At 39.0% G+C, this 18,683-nt stretch overlaps 1 protein-coding gene, 1 long non-coding RNA gene and 1 pseudogene across 2 annotated transcripts; 1 reads left to right on the forward strand and 2 right to left on the reverse strand.

Annotated features, from left to right (window-relative positions):
* The first annotated feature begins 239 nt into the window (after positions 1–239).
* Positions 240–710, forward strand: LOC113305611 (uncharacterized mitochondrial protein AtMg00810-like). The gene has a single exon (XM_026554629.1). It carries the CDS (start codon positions 240–242, stop codon positions 708–710), a length of 471 nt encoding a protein of 156 aa, XP_026410414.1.
* A 1,798-nt stretch (positions 711–2,508) lies between these two features.
* LOC113302178 lies at positions 2,509–4,928 on the reverse strand. The gene is made up of 3 exons (XR_003336681.1): positions 4,832–4,928; positions 2,688–4,723; positions 2,509–2,604 (listed from the first exon to the last, which is right to left on the reverse strand). It is a non-coding gene; the product is annotated as an uncharacterized LOC113302178 (long non-coding RNA).
* Positions 4,929–5,146: 218 nt separating this feature from the next.
* Positions 5,147–17,979, reverse strand: LOC113305612 (annotated as a pseudogene).
* Between the last annotated feature and the right edge of the window lie 704 nt (positions 17,980–18,683).

The raw sequence follows: 18,683 nt of genomic DNA on the forward strand, positions 1-18,683 counted from the left end.
TCAATCAAATCAAGAGAGAGATATAAAATTGTTGATGTACTTTTAATTGATTGAGTCTTGTTGATTCTCTTAAAAGTATACTCGAGTTTGTCCATACATATTGCTAAGAGAAATATTGGGTGGTGTTGTTAGACCTCCGATTTTTCACTCCTGGAAAGAGAGCTTCATTATATGATGGCGTTCTGCTACAAGATGTTGCTAGTTACAGATCATTGGTTGGTGGTCTTCAGTATCTGACTATGTCGAGGCATGACTTAAGTTTTGCTGTTAACTATGTCCCCCAATTTATGCATCAACCTACTGATGTGCATCTCCAACTAGAAAAGAGGATTCCGAGGTATGTTAAAGGCTCTCTTGGTTTTGGTATTAAATTTACTCAGGGAGATAGTTATGTCTTATCTGCCTATAGTGACAGTGATTGGGATGGCTGCCCTGACACAAGAAAATCCACATCCTGCTACTGTGTATTCATGGGACCAAATTTGGTTGCTTGGTCTTCTAAAAAGCAACCCAAAATCTCCAGATCTAGTACTGAAGCTGAGTACAAGGCATTAAGTCTTACTGCCACTGAGGTTCAATGGGTTTATTATGTTTTAAATGAATTGAGTTTTCATGGTGCTATGAGTCTTGCTGCCAATCCAGTTTTTCACGCAACAACAAAGCACATTGAGATTGACTTTCATACTATTCGAGACTTGATGGCTCTATGATTTGTATAAACTCAGTATGTTCCTACTCTACATCAAATTGTTGATCTGTTTACTAAAGGCTTACCAAAGGAGCTCTTCTTCAAGCTACAATAACAAATGATGCATTATGTCAGTGCTCAGTTTTCTTCACAGTAGTTCATCATTTGAGGGGGGACTTTTAGAGACAGTTATTCTGTTATACTAGTGTAACATGTTATGATATGATTAGTCACACGTGTACTATAGTGATTGGTATTCCTTAGCTGTCTATAACAGTTTTGTCTTTATATACTGTGTCTGTATGTTCTTATCTTCTTAATAAATCAATTCTGATTTCCTACAGGTGGTAAATATTGCGTTGTCGAATTTGTTCCAGGTCATACACATGTAACATCAGTGGTTTATGGTCAAAATAGATGATGTATTGAGTTAGATTTTCATCTTAATGTAATTTTTCTTTGTGAAACAAGGATGCAGTTTAACTCCCGTACTCTATTGTTTTGGAATTCTTTTCATCTTCATTTAGGCTTAGTTTGGTATTGTTGCGGCTTTTATAAAAGCACTTTTCTGTTGTGCGTTTTTGTGTTGTGCTGTGAGAAAAACCAGTTAGACGTTTGGTAAAATATTAGTTAAAACTAAAGATGATTAAAAAAACATTCAAAGTGTGTTTGGTAAAATATCAGATTCAACCATCATTGTTGTGAAAAATGACAAAAACAGACATGTTTCTGAAAATAGTTTTTATTCAATTTTATTGGTTTAAAAGTAATTAATTTTAAATATAAATATATAAAATATTAAATTTACTAATTGTTATTGTTAAAAAAATCTATTTTACTTATTTTTGACAAATTAAATGAAGTGGTATTATAAAATACAAAAATTAGGTAAACTTTGTCAATCAAATAGAACTAAAAAAAATTAAAATACCTTGATAAGAATTTTTATACTTATCATGTTACGGCCTCCCTTATTTTTTCAATGTTTGTAGGAAGAAACCAGAGGTGGATAAAAGAAAGTTCAAGATAAAATTAATAACACGTAAGCTTTTCTTATCAAATAACGTAGATAACGACTATTTACATTTTTTTTATTTAGTAAAATGAATTGATATTAAAATGCAAAGGGTTGTTAAATGGATTGATGATACAATCTTAAAGATATTGTATATTAATCCAAGTTTAATCGATCTTATGTTGTTTCAGTTTTGGTCATCAAAAATAAAAAAATATAACACGATAAAACAACTTGACTAACAAGATTTAATTTCAGTAATTACTCTTTGATCAACTGATATAAGACAAACTTTAAATAATTTATATTAAATTTTCAGGTTTATAAGTTCTTATACGTAGAATTCAACCTAACAAGATTTCGAAACCTAATTAAATATAATTGTTAACCAGATACATGTCGAATTACTCTTTTTCTATATGCTTTTATTAAATATTTATTATAACTCTATGTTAATCTCATGCCGTGCCGTTATGGCACGGGTTATTTCTAGTTATTTACATATATAAGTTTTGAAAGTGTTTTTGGAAAAATAAAAGCATTACCATTTTATTAGGCCGACCGAGCGAAGCCAGGACTCTATATGGTGACTTTCTGTCAATATGGGACATGAATTTTTTTTCTTCTAATTTCATAAAAAAGATTGGATTTGGTTCAACAATGAAAGGACCTCACTACCCCTCCTTGATATCTTACAATGCTGGGGACATTTTGGTAAAATGAAAAAAACCAAAAACACGGAATAAAATTAGAGGTCCTGGGGTCGAGTCCCGCAACCTCCAAAATTTTCATTCTGTTTTTTTTCCTTCTTCCTCCTCTTAGATTTCTCTGTAATTCCTTTGCCACCATTTATGCTACGCTATTCTTTCACCACCACCTCCGCTGTAACCAACACCACCACCTAAACATCATACAAAAATCATTGTCAAAACCCTAACCTAATTACCAAACTAACTTATCAATGAGTCGTTCATCCAGATTTACCACGTAGAACACCATCACCGATGCAGCACCACCTTTATCATTCCTCCAGACCAGCACCACCACTATCATTGCTTCATAGAGAAACACCAACTTTGATTTTAACTTTGAAATTTGAGAATATAACATTTTCAAAATATTAAGGTTAAATCTAGTGTAGTCAATAAAATTAATCACCAATTTCTTTCGAATACATTCATACAAACATATTATAAGTTCAATCTTCTCTAAAATATCCATTGTATGGATCAGAATCAATCGGTTCATTATCATATTTGTTCAAAATATAAAAAATTAAAAGTTCAAAAAATGAGCAATTTGAGCAATTTATGCATCTATTAAATTTAAGGAAACAACAAATAACTCAAAAATCCAAACATCATTTCTCTGAGGTAAGTAAACTAAAAAAAAAAAAAATCTCGAAAGAAACAGAGGTAAACAGTAAAGTACAGAGATTTTAGGTCACGTCCCGGTAATCGCAGGTGTAGGAGATGATGAACCGAGTCAGGTCGAAACCGCACCCGATTAATTAGCCAAAAGATTCGTGCAGTAGATACTAGAATTAGGCATCAGCTTAAATCACTCTCATCTCCACCGTAATGAAATTAAGGAGCATGAGTTGGTTCTCAATCTCTTCCTCCCCATGATAAAATACTAAACGATGCAGACAATTTGTGTGACTGAAACAAAAAAGAAAAACTTGAAAAAATTATTATTAGTGGTAGAGGATGTGAGGCACTATTAATGAAGGGAAAGGAGAAAGAAGAAAAACAAAAGGTAATAGTTTGTTTTGGTTAAAATAAAAGGTTATTTGGTTTTCGGTACTTAAATTTTGACTAAAATCTGTTTGGTCTAATATTTGTCCAGTCTTTGTGTTTAGTTTAAAGACCAGCGTTGATTCGGTTACACGGTGACGTGTCTAGCTATTGATTTGATTTATTTTTTTCACATCCCTTGAATTATTATGCATTCATTACCAGGGCCCCCAAAAATGATAAATCCTTTTTGCATCCCGTGTCTTATCTCCTTCGTGTTCCTTCTTCTTCATCTTATTTTCTTTTCCTGTGAGATTATTCTCCTTCTTTTCTTTCCCTGTTTGATTTCGAGCGATGAACTTCCGAGTTAATACGACTGAATCAACTAGTGAAGCTGCGTAGATGAAAGTGGGTTTATTCTCTCTGAATTCCGAAGGAGATGTTGCTGCTGCGAATCACGAAAAATTAAAAAAATGGTAAGTTAAATTAGGGTTTACAATTGGCTGATGTTTAGATACGAAACTGATGTTAAATTGATCAATTCATGATGGGCTTGTTTCTTAATTGAAGTATGGATGGTTATACAGGTTTTAAAGAAAATCAATCAGAAATTAGGGTTCATACGTTGATGTGGTGTTAGGTCTCTGTGGTGGAATAATTGGGCTCAGGCGAAGCAGGTTTATCTGATTCCACTTTTGGGTTTTCTGTGAGAGTCTCAGAGAAGGATTAGGAGAAGAAATTAAAGATTCTTCTGTTAAATCAAAGATGAGTTTTTATTGGATTGAATATTGAGAATAGAATTGGTCATGTTCTTGATTTACAGGGAAAAACTGCTGATATTGTGAATTGATACGGATTTAGTGATTATGACATTAAGAAGAAAAGAAACTGACGCTGAAATTAGCAATGGCATTGGTTATGGCTGGTTTGAATGTGCTGTTGGATTCATGGTCTTGTTTCTAATGGTGAGATCAGAAGAAAGTGGAACAAGAGGTGACTGGCAGCGACAACTGAATGTGGAGATCGGTATGTTGGCTGGATTGGTCGGAAATGGTGGTATTGATTGCTGGTGTTATGTGTTCTAAATGGGATGGTTGTGAAAAAGAGATACTGTCGAGTCTAACAACTGAAAATGATAAGTGCTCGTCTTTGATTCGAGAGTGTTAAGAGAGACGACTGTTATGAGAGGTGATGATCTGTTTCATTGAAGTGATTGCTCGAGTCGTTGCAGTATTATCTGTAAAGAAATATAGAGACAAACTGTACTCTGATCTTGATGATTTTCTGGAAAAGTGGACGGAGAAAGGATTAGTACAATATGGATCATCAACATTAAATACGCTTAGGAATATTAACAACCTTTGAGGGCAAAATCAATAACGACATTCATACCTATGCTTCGAGACCCATCATTGAATACCGAGCTTGATTGACTCTGTTTTCTGCGTATTTGCGGGCCGCTGTCGATTATTATCGCTTTAAAAAAAATCATTTGAACTTCTAGTAAGTTCAATCAGCCGAAAGTTTGACAACAAGAGCTCGGGTTTTGAGAGCATTCACTGCTGGTTTGACATTAGAATCTGTTGATAATCTTGGACCCTCAATGACTTCATGCTCCTCGGGATGGACTTTGGTCTCTCATACGCGGTTAATGAAGCCACTTTCTTCACCAGCAGATCCAGTTATTTCAGGATTACCGACTTCTGCCTAACCAACAGGACCAAGAAGACTTTCACTTTCTATATTTTTGACTCCGGGATCTTCCCCATCAGCTGATCCAGACCTACAACTTCTTGGATCTAACTTTGACCTAGTAACACTCCCTCTTTCAAGATCTCCAACAAATGTAAAGGAACCAGCTAAGCAATCTGCCAAAGGATTCAACTAATTTACCAAGCGCTGATCCAAACATGTTACCAGCAGAACCAAGAGCACCAACTAAGTTAGCCAAGCCTAGCAGAGTAATTCCATCAAATGCACCACAAAATGCTTCATAAATAGAGTTTTCATAAAGAAGTTTACTTATATAAACTGGCGTTTTCACTTTCAAATAAGTTCTAGAATCTTGCGGAATTGAGGATAATCAACCAAGTTCTCTTCCAAGAGGACCCCTTTTTGTCCTAGTAGAATCTTCCCTTTCAAGATAACTGATATTGAGGAACCTGCTAAGCGCTCAGACAAAAGGTCACCTATGGATCCTAACCTATCACATCTTCTCTTTGGACCTAGACTACCTGGTAATCATTTATCTACTGACTGACCAAATAGACCTGATGAACCAGATTCTGTTCACTTCTCCTAATCACCTACTCAATCAAGATGACCAAGAAGACCGGCAGATATATCTTTTTTACAATCTCATTTCCTAACTGTGAAATTAACTATTACACTACTCTTATTCATCTGGTTTAGGTTTTGGAGAGACTCTAGGCCAAGGTTCCAGTAAACAAATGGGAGTCTATCCATGGCGTTCACGCCTTCTGTGACCATGTAGCTCACCCGGGTATACACCATAGTAATTCACGCACTAACCCGACCCCTATGCCCACTACTATAAAGCGAGAGATCCACAGGAAGAAGAGTAGAGATGCAACTTCACCACCTGGATATTAGGGTTACCGGCCGAACGGATTAATAAATCTATCAGAGTGTTGCGTGCTAAGGTAACTAATTGGATGACCCGACCTGGCCCATTCCTGGAAAGAAGTTTTTTACTTAATCCCTATCAATCTCTCCCGAAACCATACACTAGAAAAGAAGATAGAGGCGGAAGTGTGTTAAAGCTCCTGCATTCCTGAATGACCCCATCTCCGAAGTTCACATCTTTCATCGTTAATCAAATTCATGCATCTGTTGCCGAGGGAGCAAAACTCGAGCGGTTAAGTCATAAAATAATCGCTATCTTCCGCATGCTATATCTTATTGAAATTCTTTTCGGGGGTCTTGACCGCATTTATCTTTATTGGACTAGTGCAATGTCTTGAACCTCATCTTAGGACTCATATTAAAAATTTAAAAGGCTTCCTTAATCAAAGCACGTTATCCCCATTCTTAAATTGGAAATGGATAAATGGATATTGCCAGGCTCTTGCAACCCCTTGTAAATTCTCTCTAAACCCACGCTTTAAAAAAGAATTGGCAAGCAGGTGCAGTGATAGATTGGATACTTTACGGAAATAGGATATCGTCCACTATCCAATGTAGTAGTGGTCTCGAACTTCAGCCGATGGTAGGAAACTCACTAATAGGGAATTAACAAAGAGTCTGCAGGCCATTGCCTCAATCGGGACTTGACTACAGGGGTTTTTATCTATGGTAGGATAGCGGTTATCTTAAGGAAGCGAAGCCACGTATAGGATCAATGATCCAATAAAGTAGTTCGTAGGAATATCTAGTAATCAATCTAAGTTCTCGTAAGCAAAGGTCATAGGGCTACTCCTTCAATCAATCATAGCTTGTCAATCTTTTCAGTAGGAGTGCTGAACAAGCCTCTGATAGAGTATATATGCACTTGTAAGAAGGTAGCAGGCTGGTGAAAGGGGCAACTCTGATTATTATTAATCGAATCCCGAAGGGGCCTTACTCTAGCAAGTAATATATCAAATGTCTTCACCAACATCGCTAGAAAGAGATTCAACAACAAAGAGATCCAATAGTTAAAGACCAAAAAACCGAGAAAAAAACGCATGCCAGTCATTCTTAACGAAATACTTCTTGTAATCTAAGGCCTTGATTTAGTTTTAGGATCTTATTCATATGGTTTGGGTGGTACTCCTCGTAAGATGCACAATATTACCCGTCTCTAAGCATAAGAATCTCTAAACTTAAATTGGTAGTCATTCTTAATTGATCATGGTATGTACTTACTGGTGCTGATAGATGTATGGCAAGGATATACTATTACTGAAGGAAAACTTTGAAGGTATACCATTTTCTGGAAGCTGTCCTTAATAATAATAATAAGCATATCTTGGATTCACAAATGGAAAACCAGGAATAAAAAGAGTTTCTTCGATCTCGCGCTGCCTATGGAATGGGATAACGAAGCTTGGATTACTCAAGTAGGCAGAATCTGATAGTCAAGAATGAAAAATGAAGACTTCAGGAAGAGGTGATCTCATTCTGGGCTGCTGTTCCGCCATCCAATTGACGAGGACTCGATCTCGCTAGCCTCTCCAATTACAGCGGTTCACTCTGCTCTGATTAAGTCATTGAAAGGTTTATCCCAGGCGAATATCTTCAAGAGTCAAAACCTTTTGTTAACAGTTCCTTAAATGACTCTTGTTGCTGTTAACGGAGAAGAAATTTCATACTCCCAAGTGAACGCGCTTCCCCTCATCCGGAAAACAAGATGGGTCTTGAAAGCAGATGTGCGAGGGTGAGGTGGGGGCCCGTGAAGACGCTGAGATTGTTGGAGTGGAACGATAGCTGTAAACAACTGACAGTATACGGAGCTATTCTCTCCCTCGACTCAATGACTGATTCATCATATGGGAACGTATGGAAGAGCACCCCTTGGTAGGAAAGAGTGTTGGCTTGAGTCACTCTAATGTACATTACTTCACGAACTCACTCTACTTCTTGCTGAATGCATTGACCAATTGATTCATTCTAGTACGGACGAGGACGTGATGTGATAATATCACTCTGGAATGCCCCCCTAGCTTGTAAGCTCTGCCCTATTGAATAAAGCAAGTCCTATTCACGCCCCTCATCTTTGAGTATGGATTTTCACTCGGGGAAGGAGTCACCTCACTTGAGGTTCGGTCTAGTCCGCTGACAGCTATGAATATCTTACAAGGTACCATTCTTTAGTGTGTAGGAATTGGTTTTCATGTCTTCCTTCACCTTGGATCATTTGAGGAGGCATTTATGTAAATACAAATTGAAAATGCAAGTTGTGGAAAGAGATGGGAATTTAGTTAAAGCTTTGATCTTAGTGGCGTCCCTTAGTATAATAATATGCGACTTATCGGATCAAGACCTAGGAAAAAAAGATCACACTAGTTCCCTAGATAGGCATCGAACGATTTAAAGATTCGAAAACGGTAACAAAGGATCTTTTTTTAGACAAAAGGAACGAAAGCACTATGTAGTGTATCCGACTTCATTGGACCCTCTTTTTTTGATTTCTAGCGAAGTTTAGTTTAGGAACTTATACTTAGTCCGGCCAGCCTTACTCTCAAAGGTATTGGCTGAAGAACATGTGACAACCTGTACTCCCCTCCCCCTGCCCTTTGTCTAATGCATCATTCCGCATCATCATCAACAAGTGCTTATAGATCGAAAGCTCTGCCTTGCCCGAGTCGTTCACTTGCTCGTACCGAACTAAGCAACTAGGAAGGCAGTTTCCACCAGCCTTTGGGCTAACGCTTCCCCCTCTTTTATTAAGATAGAATACATGCTTTTATGGACAGCAACAACCATAGGTTCCAGCGACGAAAAAAATGGGAATCAAAGAGGGAGGCTGATTGAGGTTCCCATCAAAGCAGGCGAGCGAAGAACCGTACCAAGGTGAGTACATGGATGTGGAGAAAGCCCAGGTCTCTTATTACACGATTCTGACTGGGACTTTTCCCCCACTTAAGGTTCCGCCTTGACCGATTCTTACCTGAACTTTCAAACGTCAGCAGCTCATATCCGCGTGTCACACTTCGAATAACGCTTAGGTGAAATCACTACTAACTATGAATCGAGGCGAATATCCCACCTTGGTTATTTCCAACTATATTTGACCAGACCTTAGATTTAAGTATTATATTTTTTTATGCTATTGCCCTTCAAACCATGCTCACTTTAATGTAAGGGCAGTGGTTATACCCATAGCGATCAAACTCTCTTGCGGCTAATCTGACTTTGATTTCATAGTCTTTTCTTCTTTCTACCTTAACGAAATGGACAACAAAGATGGAAAAATGGGACCCTGGTAGTATTCCGGTCTTTTAGGTTCTTTCTATAAATGCGAATAGTCAAAACTTTCAATAAAAGGAAGAGTATCGAAAAAAAAGCTAGGGCCTTTGGTAGTATATTCGAGACCTCATAGTCAAAAAAGAAGTAGGTCAATTCTCAAAAGGGACTAACATAAGATCAACTTTCGGGTTGTACGCTTGCAACAACTAAGGAACTAAAAACTTTGGTTCCAGTAGCCCAGATAAATGTTATGCTCCCGAATTGTTCTCTCCAGGCAGGCCTAGCCCGCTACTCTTACGGATAAACTCTTTATCTAAAATTTATAATCATATACACGATGTTTTGATCCTCATACGCAAGTGCCCAAACCTTTTTAAAAAGAAATTTGGTCTCATTTTCTATTACATTACACCGATTAATCAAAAGTTCTGCTAGGTTCTTAGTAGCGCTACCTTCTTCTTTACTTCATTTAGTTTTTAGTCTCCTTTCTACTTCATTTAGAAAAACCTTTCTTTATTTGTCCTCCCTCCAAGAAGAGGTTCATCTTTCTCATAGCCTCTAAAACCCTTTTGTATGCGTCGCCCCGATGGTTTCCTCCCTTCATTTGTTCGAAGGCTTCCGAATAATTATTTGTAGAAAGCGCTCTACCTTGTGGATAGAACACAAACCCTCGGATTTTGTGCCTTTTCTCAAATAGAGATTCGCGGGAATACCTTTCAAATAAAAGCGCCTCCTTTATCTTCTTGTCTATCTCCAGCTGCATATCCACTACTGACTGAAACATAGACGAAGTTAACCTATTTTTCTCTATCAAAAGGTGAAAAGCTAGATTCTCTCCCAATTCCTGACGCATGACCACATCCGGCATGCGTGGAACGTAACCTTCTCCAGCTGCCGGTACGGGTACCGGATTGACCGAACTAGATTGGCCTTTTTTCATATGTGAGGAGATGATAAAAGCTTGATCTAGTAATCCACAAATCCATTTATTATTGTCTTCCCGGGACAGACAATCTATTACAGTTTTCGCACCAGATCGCTTTGGCAGCTGCCTCCAGCAAGATCAGAAAAGGTTATATTAAAGTTTCTACCGGTTAATAACATCGTAATTGCACCTGCCAGTACCGAGAGAGATAATAAAAGGAGGAAGGCTGTCACTAGAACGGACCACACAAATAGGGGTAATCTATGCATATTCATTCTAGATCTACACATGTTGAAGATAGTGGTTATAAAATTGATAGAACATAAAATCGATGAAATACCAGATAGATGAAGACTAGAAATTGCTGAATCAACTGCTCCTCCAGAATGAACGATAATACCACTTAAGGGAGGATAGACCGTCCACCCAGTACCACTACCTACTTCGACTAAGGATGAGCTTGGTGGCAAAAACTAGAAAGAGATATTGTTTAGTCGTGGAAATGTCATGTCAGGTGCACCTATCAGAATGGGAACAAACCAATTCCCAAATCCACCTATCATCGCTGGCATAACCATAAAAAAGATCATTAAAAAAATGTGAGCAGTAATTAAAACATTATAGAGTTGATTATTTTTACCCAGAATATGATCACCGGGTCGTGCTAATTCCATACGAATCAGTACTGAGAAGCATGTACCCATCACTCCAGGAATGGCGCCGAAGATGAAATAGAGAGTACCTATATGTTTATGGTTAGTGGAGAAGATCCATCGATTCAGATTTGTCATAAAATAGAGATTGAATGATTCCCCCTACATCTGTAGGTGTTTCGAAGAAGAAAACTCTCTTTTTCTCACATGCCTGCAACTGACTGCGCATTGTTTTTCTGTTTTTTGTTGACCAACGAAAGGTTAGGAGTTTACTAACTTGGAAAGAGACAGATCAATGTGCTTGGCCGATATATGAAATTAGATACGTGATGTAGATATATAGCATCATTCAAGTAGATACATATCAAGATCGTAGTAACATAAGCTTGTGAAATAGCTACTCCTAATTCCAGATCTGTCAATGCGAGAACTATGAATAACGTGCCTAGATTACCTATGAAGAACAAGAGATTGTTCATACATAGCATTTTCCAAGCAAAGCTACTTAAGATATTAACAAGGCTATGACCGACCATCGTATTAGAAAATAATCGGATTCCCAAGCTTAATGTTCGAAAACAATAAGAGATTAGATCAAGGAGCACTAATAAGGGGTCTAATGCGAGATGGACTCCTGCAGGTAGCAAGAAACTTAAGAAATGAAGCCCGTTCCTCTGAATCCCACAATTGTGATCCCGATGAAGATCGAAAACGAGAGACTCAAAGTGACGAGGAAATGACTTGTCGCTGTGAAGCTATAAGGTATCATACCCTGTAGATTACGAAATAACGAAAAAGTAAAAGTGACCAAGATGCGATGGAAATTTTTTGTTTCACATTGCTGGGCAGACCTCCAATCTTCTCTTTTACCAGGTTCAATACGAAGTCATAGATTTTCTCGACCAAGGATTGCCAGGCATTTGGTACTAAGTTTCCTCCTCCATTTTTGGTTACAAAATGAACTAGAAGTAGGACCAAACTGAGAGTGAGCAACATAGAAAAAGATGTATTTGTGAATGAGAGTACAAGTTCCCTATCTTCATAAGAATGAGCGGAATAATGACAAATTGCTCAAGTGGGCTGTGTACCATTCAGACTTTGCATTTTCTCTTCCTCTTCTTGATCTTTTAAGAAAGACTTATAATAAATGACTAGTTGGATTTGTCCAACCAAGAAAGACATGGGAAAGATTATTTCTTTTCTTTCTCTTTCAAAGCAAGTAAACGCTCCGACCCGAGGATTGATCATCTCTCCTTACTGTGAAATCCAGCATAACTTCACTGGTTAGCCCCATTTACTTTTCATAAGTCCATTAGCCATTAAATCCAGCGCCTTTCGTTACGTATATCGACGACTCCGAGGAAAATGAGATTTAGAATTATTGCTTATTACCTAACTCTTTAATAGTGGGCAAAGAGCTTGAACTTGGTTGGCGAATGATTCACTAGAGTGCACTTCCCTATTACCCCACACTATAGTTTAGAAGGACTGATACCGATCAGAGATCTTTCTCGGGAAGGCCAGTTTTGGGCTCCGGATAAGTCTTTATCCCCTGGTGTTTCATTGATTATTGAATAAACGTCCCTTAGGTTAATTTGAAGTGGATTACATGCATATGTTGATAACTCATATGAGCCTTTTCCTTCTTATACATCAAGAAAGTAGCGGCCTGCATTGCACCACTGGAGGTTTTGGGTTTGAATCTGGACCCACCTCTTTGAAAGGCATTTCTAAAAAGACGCTTATCGCAGGACACAATCATGGTTCAGATAGAAGTAAGTAGGTGTCGTCTAGGCAGTCGGGCTCTATCGTCTGAAAAGATAAAACTTACTTTTTCCTAGGGGAACGTAAGGCACCGAAAGAGTTCATCTTTATTAAATATGCATCTAGGACGATAACTAGTGAGCAAAGGGCCAGAGAAAATACAAAGTTCCAACCCATCGGCTAGAAGATTCACCGAAATATGAGGCCCGTCTCTTAACGAAAAGACCCCTCTCTTGTGGGACCATCCAAGCATATCTTTTCGCTTTAAAAGTCTGAATAATCTGGGACAAGGACAGACCCGGGAATCCTTATGAGTCGAAAGGGACCAGCTCAGTTTCTGAAATTTCACAATGATCGTAGGGTTTCAGGAGCAGAAGAGTTCACAGAAGAAGGTGGATCGGGTGAACCATATTATACCATCAAGTTGGGGAGGACACATTTATACCGAATTCAAAGCTGGCTGCGCGCAAAAGTAGTGGTACCGTATAGACTCTAGGGAAATTATGGTAGGGTAAAAGAAAGCTTGAGAGACGGAAAAACGTCTCAGTTGAAAGAGCAGGCTTCTACACTCAGGAAAATATGAGAAAGAGCAGTGAGAATTTACTTAGGTAATGTACTTTTCTTTCGCACATATAAGAATCGCAAAATTCTGTCACATTTCAACTAAAGTAGAAGAATGTCACACCCACCCACTCATCAATCACGGTATTCAGTAGTAGAGACCCCTATTGTATTGGAAATAGGCGCCCATCTTTTGACTGATGTCAACTAATCTCTCTAATCTTCGATTCTATGTTAGAACATTTATGTGAATTCTATCCCGATCTAAGTGATCCTATTCCGTGTCCCGTGCTAGGAAGCATTACTCCTCTTTTCATTCCTAATTCAAGAATACGATTGATTGGACTGTGCGCTTCTCTTATTACTTTTTTGTATCCCCTGTTCCTCGGATACAATTCGATCCTTCCACGGCCAAATCTTAATTTGTAGAAAGCCTTCGATGGCTACCTAATGAAAACATCAATTTGTATATGGGTATAGATGGTCTCTCTTTATTCTTCGTGATATTGACCATAATTCTGATCCCTATTTGCATTTTAGTGGGTTGGTCTAGTATGAGAAGTTATGGGAAAGAGTATATTACATCATCCCTCATTATAGAATTTCTAATGATCGCTGTCTTCTGCATGCTGGATCCTCTACTATTCTATGTTCTTTCCGAAATCTTGTCAATCCCTATGTTGTGCGGAGCTAAGTATCTTATATTCGCAGGGAGAATTTCCTCTGCAGGGGCCTTGTGCAGTAAACCCCTTCCAGGCAGTTGTCCGTCGTCGTAAAGTAATCCCCGTGAAGCTTTCGGGAAGAGGGGTAGTCTTGTGCGGAAGCATATAATTTCTGGTTGAACCCGACTAACCCAACTAAGAAGAACCAAGCCTGACAGACACATCTTTTTTGGGAGGGTACTCCGAATAGTGGGTACCTCGTAGGACCTCGACCCACCTACTCGGTTCTTGTATGGATATGCATGAATGGGGTGCTCCTAGGTGTGTGTAGGGGATGTGTTTGTTCGTGATAAAGGATTCTGTAGTTATTCAGTTTGGGGGGTGTGGACACACTTGCACGAATTTGGGTAACGGCTATAAGGGATGAGGAATCAAAAGGAAACTGCGACCAGGGATGGATGTAAACTCGTAAACTACCTAGGGTAGGGATAATCTTCCAGGTCTTATTGAGAAATAAAAAATCTTCCCCGCCACAGCAGACGGGTTGATTCCTTTGTCATCGCCGGTCTTGGCGAGGAGACCTTAGGATAAGTTGCCGGTAGAATTGACCCGTTTCAGTAGAATTCCGAAGAAAGACGCAGTAGGTGGAGCTCGCCTTACTAATGAAAGTGGGTTCCTCTATAGTATAGTTCATGGTTCTTTCCGGGCATTATTCACAGTATTTAGGTGATCGTCCATGATATTTCGGGCGGGCATCTCTCGAAATCATCATTCCCGAGAAGCAAAATATTTAGAGTCCAGGCGGAAAAGATATGAATGGATAGTGGTCTCATGACAAGGGAAGACGATAGAAGCCAGGGACGGAGCCGTATGATGCTAAAGTCTCACGTACGGTTCCCTGAGAAGGGAGTGGCTACCTACTGGAGCTTCGGCCAACCACACCACTAGTCTATTCCTGGGGCCAGCCCTTACTCTACCATTATTATAATGGTCTGGGTTCGAGACAAAGAAATATCAAGGAAGCATATCATTTTTCCTATATACTTCACTGGGATCTGTTTTTATGCTATTAGTTATCCCGTTGATTCTTATCCAAACAGGAACCACCGATTTACAAATATCAATTAACCACAGAATTTTGTGAGCGGCGCCAAATCTTTCTATGGATTTCTTCTTTCGACTCTTTCGCTGTCAAAGTGCATATGGTACCAGTTCATATTTGGTCACCCGAAGCTCATGTAGAGGCACCTACGGCAGGATCCAATATCTTGGAAGGAATTCTTATAAAATTGGGAACCTACGGATTTTTAAGATTCTCAATACCCATATTTCCCGAAGCGACACTTCGTTCCACTCCTTTCATTTATACTCAAAGTGCGATTGCTATAATATATACTTCCTCGACCACTTCAAGACAGATCGATCTTAATAAAATTATTGTATACTCCCCTGTAGCTCATATGAATATGGTGACTATTGGTATGTTTAGTCCGAACATACAAGGAATTGAAGGTAGCATCCCACCGGTGTCAAGTCATGGACCGGTTCCTCCAGCCCTTTTTCTATGTGTTGGTGTTCTATATGACCGACATAAGGCTCGACTTGTTAGATATTACGGAGGTTCAGTGAGCACCATGCCGAATCTCTCTACCATTTTCTTCTCTTCCACTTTGTCCAATATGAGTTCACCAAGTACTAACAGCTTTATCGGGGAATTTCCCATCTTACTAGGAGATTTCCAAATAAATAGCTTAGTAGCCACATTAGCAGCGCTTGGAATGATTTTAGGCGCGGCCTATTCCCTTTGGCTATATAATCATGCGGTTTCTGGAAATTTAAAACCCGATTTCCTCCATAAATTCTCCAATCCAAATGGGAGAGAAGTTTCAATCTTTATACCTTTATTGTTGGAGTTGTTCGGATGGGTGTTCACCCCAAAGTCTTCTCGGACCGCATGCATACATCCGTCAGTAACTTAGTGCAACTTGGGAAATTTCATTGACCGTTATCAGCAAAGAAAAGAAAAGGTATGAAAGAACTCATATGTCTATATGAGGGACCCGTAGGAGGCTTCCCTACCGACGAAATCTCTAATGGCAACCCTGTACTGTGTTGTACTAGCATACCAGATTCAGATTGCTATTTCGTTGCCTTTGCTCCGCATGTCCCAGATAAGATGGGTGTGTTGCCCCACATAAGAGGGTGGTGGTTTGGTGGTAGTACTACATCATAGTGTTCATCGATAGGAAGAGAAAAAGAAGGATTTGTCCCAGTTGTTACTGGTTCATCTGACTCACTAGCTTACCGGCCTGAGAAAGGATACCATAGTCTTGATTGGAAGTAGACTGAAGTGAAATGGACTTGCTTTCCGCTGACGGCAAAGAGAGCATATCTGCTTCCATTCCATTAGACATTGAAGCTGACTCGGCAAACAATGTTCAGAGCAGCTAATGTAAGAGTCTAACCAGCTGGCGGAAATTCCGATACTGAGTGTTGGTTGAAATATAAGAAAAAGAGTTGTCGGGACTTCTTAGACTCAAAAAAACGCTGACACATATCGACCTTTAATGACTTGTTCTTGTGAACCTTACTTATGAGATCGAATACTTGGACCAGACTATTTTTTTCAGATAGTTATAGTAGACTCTCTTGTGAGCTTACTGGCTTTGTTCATTCGGTTCAAGAACTCCTCTTCGCTCCTTTTGCGTGATTTCTCTCATTAGCGGACGCCTATACTGATCCCTCAAAACTTGTGACCACCTATCCAGAGGCGGAGTTTTTTCTTATAGAACAAGGCCTTTAATTATATATCCGGGACTTATTCCTTTGCGACCTTCAGCGGGAAACCTCCTCTTAGAGTCATCCAGATTAGGAAGGAACATAACTTGATGAGACACTTCCTTTATCATTTTACTTAATGTCCCCGCGTCTGGAATAATCTTCTTTATATTCATCTTAAAGCTAGAAAAACCCTTTTAGTTTCTTAAGGAAACGGAAAGTTCCACACTTATTACCCAATTAGTTCATTTCTTGGTACAAATAGAGTAGAGGACTTTTCCTAAATAAAATAAGTAGCTCATCACAGGCTAGAAAGAGGCTCCTTACTCCTCGAACTAATGCTATCTGCATAGCAATGCAACCATTCTCTAAAGAATTCTTAGTAGTTCTGATGACAGATCGGTGAGAGTCCTAGAGATTGGATTCTTTAGGGGGTTTAGCACATTTGATGTTGGATAGCTGGATCTGGAGTCCTAGTCTGGACATAAGCTGGAGAGGTGCCTCTTACCTGATGGGGCAAATCCCTATCAAACTGACACAAGTAAAGCGCCTTTTTTTTTCAATTAAACTTAGCCATGACCCGGGATACTAGACTCTCCATATTTGTATGTTAGTTGAGGCTTCTAAATCCGAGAAAGAGAGTAGGGTATAAATTTTCTAGTAAGCTATATGTTCTCATTTTTAAATTAGTAAAAATAAGAATCATAAAGCATTGGCCTATGCGGAAACCTAATCACCCGGGCAAGCACGTTATGGAAGTCTTAATTAGAACTTTTTCGGTGATAGGTGAGCTCTGCTCCGGATCCCACTTTTCCACTTGCACCTGCTAACCGAGCTGACGTTGTATTCTCTTCTCCAATTTCACCAACTACTGACCTATTTGACTAAGTTCTTACTTATACAACATATTCTCATCCAATAGAATCTCGTTTTGACCTAGTATCCCCAACTTCTTATTATATCGAGGAACTAGCAAATCAATCATCTGTGAGATCTTCGTTTTTTCCACCAGATCAACCATATTCAGTAAGTAGCTCTGCCTACTCCACTAGCTAATCCCGGTCCACTTAGCCTAGCACTTCTCTTTTAATCAAGACCATTTGACCTATCTTCTTTAGTATCTCCAGTATAACCTACTATTTCAAGATCACTTACTACTGTTGAGGAATCAGCTGACCCATTATTTGTTCCAAGAATCCAAGTAACAACACTTCTTGTAGCAAATGAACCACTAAGTACACCAATCTCAAATGTTTCATAAACTGGGTCTCTATAAGGGGCTTCCATACTACCAGTTGTAATGTTACCCTTCGTTAGAATCTATGTCACTTTGAGTGCCCACTACCTTTCTCCAATTCCTAGCCATAAATGTGCAGAAGAAAGAACCCCAAAGAGATTTTATCCCTCACTTCACTTCAGATTGATCGCTCAAAAGGGTGGACTATCACATGTACTATACCCTCTCAGCTATCCTTGTCTCTCTTTCATCGTATAAAGAAGAAGTTTTCTTTTATACGCCCGGTTCACCAGGTTCTACTAATAGTAGAATGGCATCTTGAATGATTCATTCATGTATCAAGTTCATTCTTCACTTACTATCTTTCGCAGTCGAGTTCCTAAAGAACCTTGACTCAACAGCACAAGCAAGATAAATTACCTCTATTTTATGTCGATTCATCCAGACTTCCATTACTTCAAATTTACTGTATTTAATGTAGATTCACCCAGACTTTCATTCTTTATAGAGGTCGCTTTAGCTTGCCGGCTGGGAGCTGTATGAGCGGTAACGTCCAAGTATGGCTCTGAGAGAAGGGCGGTGGACAGAAATGGCCTTGTTGCACCTCACTCCCGTCTTCAATGGGTTCTGCTCTTTCTTTATTGGGAGAGTATGCCAATATGATTTTAATGAGATGCGAGGATTTGCATCTGACATTCATAGGGCCGGGAGCCTGCAATAAATCTCTCCGACCGGATAACACTAGTGGTAGGTG

Source organism: Papaver somniferum, chromosome 8, assembly GCF_003573695.1.
Source record: "Papaver somniferum cultivar HN1 chromosome 8, ASM357369v1, whole genome shotgun sequence".
NCBI classification, from domain to species: Eukaryota; Viridiplantae; Streptophyta; class Magnoliopsida; order Ranunculales; family Papaveraceae; genus Papaver; species Papaver somniferum.